Source organism: Artibeus jamaicensis, unplaced genomic scaffold (assembly GCF_021234435.1).
Source record: "Artibeus jamaicensis isolate MK-2021 breed Jamaican fruit bat unplaced genomic scaffold, CSHL_Jam_final scaffold_847, whole genome shotgun sequence".
Lineage (NCBI taxonomy): Eukaryota > Metazoa > Chordata > Mammalia > Chiroptera > Phyllostomidae > Artibeus > Artibeus jamaicensis.
The window spans coordinates 18,821,667-18,827,666 of record NW_026522057.1 but is presented as its reverse complement, the minus strand read 5'-3'; the positions used below and the strand labels follow the sequence as shown (position 1 = coordinate 18,827,666).

At 47.1% G+C, this 6,000-nt stretch overlaps 1 protein-coding gene across 4 annotated transcripts in view; it reads right to left on the bottom strand.

Moving 5' to 3' along the window:
* Window positions 1-1,682: 1,682 nt before the first annotated feature.
* USP48 (ubiquitin specific peptidase 48) overlaps window positions 1,683-6,000 on the bottom strand; it is a 67,969-nt gene continuing 63,651 nt past the window's right edge. For all 4 annotated transcript variants that reach the window (XM_037135786.2, XM_037135787.2, XM_037135784.2 and 1 more), the window contains exons 25-27: window positions 5,548-5,596; window positions 3,240-3,266; window positions 1,683-2,214 (exon numbers count right to left, since the gene is read on the bottom strand). In XM_037135786.2, the coding sequence (XP_036991681.1) occupies window positions 2,192-2,214; window positions 3,240-3,266; window positions 5,548-5,596 (99 nt within the window). In that variant the 3' untranslated portion in view covers window positions 1,683-2,191. The remainder of the gene's footprint in view (window positions 2,215-3,239; window positions 3,267-5,547; window positions 5,597-6,000) is intronic.

Genomic DNA, 6,000 nt, shown 5'->3' with positions numbered 1-6,000 from the left:
ACACAAAGCAAGAATCAGGTTTTAGGTTACAGCTTATACCTGTTTTCCCAGTACAAAGTGGTGAGGGCAGCGACGCAAGGCAGCTACATACTGAGGGTGGGAAAGAAGTGCTGGCCCAAGGCTTCTCCACTCAAAGAGCACAGGACAGCAGCTTCTGGGTGTAGATTCCAGGTCAGTGGGTCTTGGCCCAGGACCCTGAACTTGTAACAAAGATCCAGGGTGCTGTCGGCGTTATGGGGCCACAGCCCTGCTCTGAGCAGCACTGGGAGAACCAGGATAAGCTGCCAGGGTGGAAGGAAGACAATTGCTGGGGCTCTGGGAACAGACTTGTGGGGCATCACCTGCTCACTGCAGGCCCACCGATCCCATCCCTGGGCTGTGTTAACGAAGGAGCCAGGACTGAGACTGGGTTATCGGCCTGGCAGACAGACATACAGAAGGCCGATATTCTGTCAGATTTTAGAACTATTAACAGCAGACTGGGAGAAACAGATCAGGTTTCTGGGGGCTGACAGGTTGATCTTAATCCCCAGAACCTCCTCTGGCCAAACAGCTGCTTAGCAGAGAAAAGGCCGCCACCACTGCTGGCACCTAACGAGCTTATACCCGTCTTTATCTTGGGAAAGAGTAAGTTGCTTTTTAAATTACTTTTATGCTCCAGCTTCATTGCTTTGGAGCAAAATAAAAGACTGAGCTCTACAATGAGGATCGACTATAGGTGATCTTGACTGAGCCCTTTCCCTGTGCTCACCTCAAGGTGGCAGCCCCCACCCCCCATAAGCCCATTAACCCTGTGTCCTCGGGGCACGAAGATGGAAGACACTGCAAACACAGAGGGGAAACACAAGAAGTTATAATTTTACCAAAGAGCCGTAATTATTCTGATAGAAAGCGCCAGTCACAAGGGATGCTGCCAAGGTTACTGGCTCTGCAACTGAAGCCTGTCCCCCCTCCACTGTTTGACCTTAAATTAAATCTTGGGAAAAGGGGGAGCGGGAAACCTAGCACAGACCCAAGGCTGAAAAAAGTGTTAGCACAAGATGAGACAGACGCCTGGATCAGCATCTCTGCTCCGGGCTGTACGTACAGTCAACAGAGAAAACAGTGAAATGAACGTCAGTCTAAAGTTCCATTTACAAAGTCCTTCAATATTCTTAAGAATATTGCTTTGGTTTTATGTTGCTAGTAACAATGATCCTGGATTAGATAATATGGAACGCCCCATCCACACATTTTTTTTTCCCTTTAAACAAAGTGACGTAAAAGATCCTTTCTGGCCATCTTGGAAGACTTTCAAAAAGAGAAGTGAGGTGCAAGAACGGTGGACCCGGAAGATGGGAGGACGTTTTACAAAGGCCTCCTGCTGTCCCCATGCGCTTCAGTGCACTTGACTTTTCCGGGAAGGTAGTGGGGTTTTTCAAAAAGGCAAGGCGTGTTTGATCCCCACTTCTGGTTAACAGCGAAACTGGAGGAAGATGCTATCACACCCAAGAAGCATTCGCCATCCTTCCTGAAATGCTGGCAAGCAAGCACGAGAGGGGGTCCCTTGCTCACCTCGGGAGATGCGGGTGCCCCTCCTGTACCCAACACCGAGAGACGGGCCCCCAGGCAGCGCGCGAGGCGGGCGCGCTGCAGCCGCCACGGAGAGGCGTCTAATCTGAAGACACGTTTCCACAGTTACGAAAGTTCTTCACTTTCATGCTTTATTGAAAGTAAAATATGAATCAAAGACAGGTACTGGTAAGCAGGTTATGTCTCTAAAGAGTTACTTTCGGTTCAGAGCAGAATGTTGTCCCATCTACTGTGACACAAATCCCTCATGGACCAATGCGTCTGATAGGAAACTCGAGCAAGGAAATAGAACAGAACTTGATTCCCTTCGGTGACTATAAATCTCATATGTAAACATGATTTACTGTTACTGCTACTAAACTTGTTCGGCCTTTATTTGCCCTTTCCCCCACCACCCCACCCCTTAAATAGAAAATCTGAAACATTTCCTTCAAGTCTGATGTCCTTCAGTGCAATCTGCTTTATTTGACATAAGGCATTTGGGACAGTCACTTCTGAATGGTTTTGGAAGAGCAGGTAATGATTTCATTCTCAAATCCAGCTTTTCTTTAATGCCCTAACATGTCAAACTCCTCTTCCCTTCTGGTCACTGGTTAGCGGTCAGCAAGTGTTCTGAAGATTAATGTCCAAGGAGACCGGTACCTGGGAACAGAACACACGTGGGGGAACAGCTGTGAACCGGAAGTGACGAATTCATACCTCCCATTTGCCAAGAGGGCACCCCCAGCAGGGGGTTTCCAACTTAATATTATGAGCAGGCAGCCCCCCCCCGCCCCCATGTTGAAGGGCAAGGAAGAAATACTGGCTCCCTGGAGGCTTTCAGCCAAGTCCCGTTTGGATCGGAAGCCGGGTACTTCCTACCTGTTGTGTCACACAGGTAATCAGATTTTTATTGACACTTTCATTGGATGGCCATTTTTCATTAAAATTTTTTTGGCTTAACTTTGTTTTGTTTTAATCACATCAGGAGTTTCTCTGTAGTTTCTAGGCCAGTAGCTTTGTTCAACTCATTTCCTTTAGCAAAGAACCCGTGACATATGATTCAAACTCACTCCTGGGCAAAATCACACCTTGTCACAGACCTCGGGAGTGGGCCGCAAACAATCACGGCGCTAAACCTGTAAAGGCCAAAGGCCTGAGTTTGGTGGGTTCTCCGGTATCGCTGCTGTGCACAGCTACAGTGGCCACGATACACCTCGAGCCTCCGTCTGGAGGATAATCTGAGAAATGCCTTAATTCTCAATAGATAAACAAGACCTTTTCACTGAACCTCGTATAATTCAGCAAGTTCTCCTCCTCTAATTCTTATTAGTCACACACAAACTGTTTTGCTGTAAGATGGGACTGACAAGGTGAACTGGAAAAAGGTTAAAGAGAAACCTCAAAATGCCACTAGCTAATTCCCCCACCTCCCCCTGAAATGAGGAGGAGAAAGCAGGGTGGATGTCTGGCGGGACACACTTCAAACACACAAGCCCCCTCTGAGGCCTGAGTGCTGAGAAAGATAATGAAAAAGCATGCATAAAAAATGCATTTAACCAAAATTAATTTCAATCAGGAGACTCATATTGAATTAAAATTTAAAATCAAATTATAGCCTTCATTTTAATAGAAAATGACAGCATGGCTCTGACATTCGTGAGCAAAACATGACAAATGTAACTTACCTTTAAACCCTTCTTCCGGCATGCACACTGGGGAAAAATTCAAAATTGAAAAGAGTGTCATGACAGAGTAATAAGAGCGCTTCCATGCTAAAGATGAAAAACTTAAAATAACTTTTAATTACCTTAGTCACCCATAATGATTACTTTTAAAGTTATGGATGCTGACGATCAGATGACATTGTTTTTATTTTTATCCAAGTTATATCCACGCATCACTTAGGAAATAAACACCCACAGATAAGGGCTGTGACACCTGGGGCCAACATTCCGCGTGGCTCCGGGGAAAACCACGCACCCTCCCTCTGGCAGGGACTCTCCCCACCCTCCTTCCACCCCCTGCCTCCCAGAAGGAGCCACTGTTGACTCCTCGGCCATTTCTTACAGCATTTAACCTCTTTGTTTAAAAATAGCATGCCTCCAATACTATCTCACAGTTCTAGATAATGTCTACTTCCTGGAGGAGAGGTGCCTGCCGGCCACCCCCACACAGCGACCCTCTGCCATTGAGCGCATCGCTGGTGTTCACGTTATTTTCACTCCGTAACCTCGCTCCCTGTTGAAAACCCCTCGGTGCACTAGGGCTGTGTTGCTTGTTTTCCTTTCTCTGGGGCGGTAATGCTGCATTATTTACGTGTTTCGTTTTCCCGGTACCATTTCCACCTCCAGTGTAAACTCAAGACAGCCACCTACCACGTCCACTTGTCCCTGAGGGCACCCTCTCCAGAGCCTGCAGACTGCTGCTGCGATCAGGACCAGGGCGCTCCCTGCCAGCTCACTTCCTGCCGCGGAGCTGCTGTTCTGAGTTTCCCTTCCCCTTCTCGGTCACCTTTTCCTATGCTGCTCACTCTTTTCTTGTCTGCTGGTTTCTTTCTCAATTCACTCTCTTGTTTAAGAGTACACCCTCCCATAGTATCTTGGCAAACGGTACAAGGAGAGAAGGTTTTGAGGCCTCACACGTGTTCCAATAGCCATCAAGGGTGAGGGCAGCACAAAGTCTGTCTGGTTGCAAATTTCTAGACCGGAACTCACTTCCTTAGAAGCCAGTGCACACGCTCCATGAGCCTGTCTTTCCAGACTCCTCCGCCTGCGACTGTGACTGATTCTCCCTCCACATCTCTAGGTACTTTTAGAGACCTCTTACTCCCAGTTTCACTTACTGTACCAAGCCCCTGGTGCAATCATTTTTAATTTCATGAACTTTTTTCTATTCTCTGAATGTTCCTTTTACATAGGCCCTAGCTACTGCGTGCTCTTTCTGTATTACTCAGTTAATTTGTAGGCTTTCTTTTGCTTCCTATACCATTCATTGCCTCTGCGTTCCTTGTCAGGCTGTTGAGTGACATCTTTTGGTTACCAGCTCTCATTCCTCAGCTGTCTGGTGATCACTGGCTGCCCATCTGTGCCTAGTTAAGTGTGACTCACTAAAAAGATGCCTGAAAACTCTGTGCAGGAGGCACTGGAGGGCTTCCCAAAGGTTCCCTGGGAGATGAACTACTTTCTTTTTCTTTAATTGCTTTTTAAGAGAGGAAGGGAGAGAGAAGCATCGATTTGTCGTTCCACTCACTGGGTGCTTCTTGTATGCACTCTGACCAGGGACCTTGGCGAACGGGGACAACTTTCTAACCAACTGAACCACCCGGCCAGGGCCAGACCACTTTCTTTTTTAAACATTTGTTGGCTATTTTCTTGACCAGTTCCCCCAGAGTAAAATCTTCTCCCTCCTGTGTGGAGTTAAGAGAGATGGGCTGCCAGCATTTCAACAAAGGGTGAGGGGTGGTCTCTTCATTTGGTGCATATAGGCCTCAACCTCCCCTCTCAGTGTCTCCAATGAGCTGAACCACTGACTCCAGCTGCCCACCCGAGGCGGTGACACGGATGGAAGGAAGGGGCTGTGAGGATCTGGGGGCAGCGAGCTGTCTATCTGCTTCTTGTGCAGTTTTCCCACCAAGCTTCCTGTTGGAGGTTCACATCTCGCTCCTACTTTCAAGGGTACCTGGCCCCCAATTCCTGTGAGCCTGTCTGAGGCTCCGTGATCTTTGCTACTTTCCGGCCTCTTCCGGCTGTAGGTTCACATTTAATTTTTTTTTTCAAGTCAGCTAACTAATTCTCTCTGTTTTCCATTTTCCAAATTTTTGTAGGTACCTTTATCTATGATCTCGTTAAGATAAATTTATGAGTCTATCATAAAAACGCGTAGAAGCTTTTTTAAAGGTTAAAAAAAGTATTGCAGATGAAAGCTTCAATATCTATAATCCCACTTCCTTCTCACAAGTTAATCACCAAATTCCTAAAATAAATTCATCTTTACCTTGCATGACATCGTCCATTGCAGCATAATCTGCAATTGGCTCATCAGCCTGGAAAACAAAGGAAGACAATGAAAACCATGCAGGAGAGAAAGCCAGGAGCACAGGCGAGGCCTTCGTCACACCGAGGTCTGGCCCGAGTCGACCACGGTGCTGCTATAAACTCCAGCTCGTCACCCAGAAATCTGCACACTCTGTGTGGCACTGTTCTGTTCCCAAACACCTTGAGATGTGGATGTGTGTGGATGCACTGCAGTCACTACATTCTGATTTAATTAATGGGAGTCAGGTGCTGGTGGCGAGTATGAGGTAGGCAGGAATGAAAGGTCAGGCTGGTCCTCTAGAAATACCAGTTTGGTTAAAAATACATTTTTGTTCCTCCTCACCACCAAGAACAAAACACCCACATCCTTTTTAGGGCAGAAGCCAACACTGAGTCCGAGCGTATGGTGGGA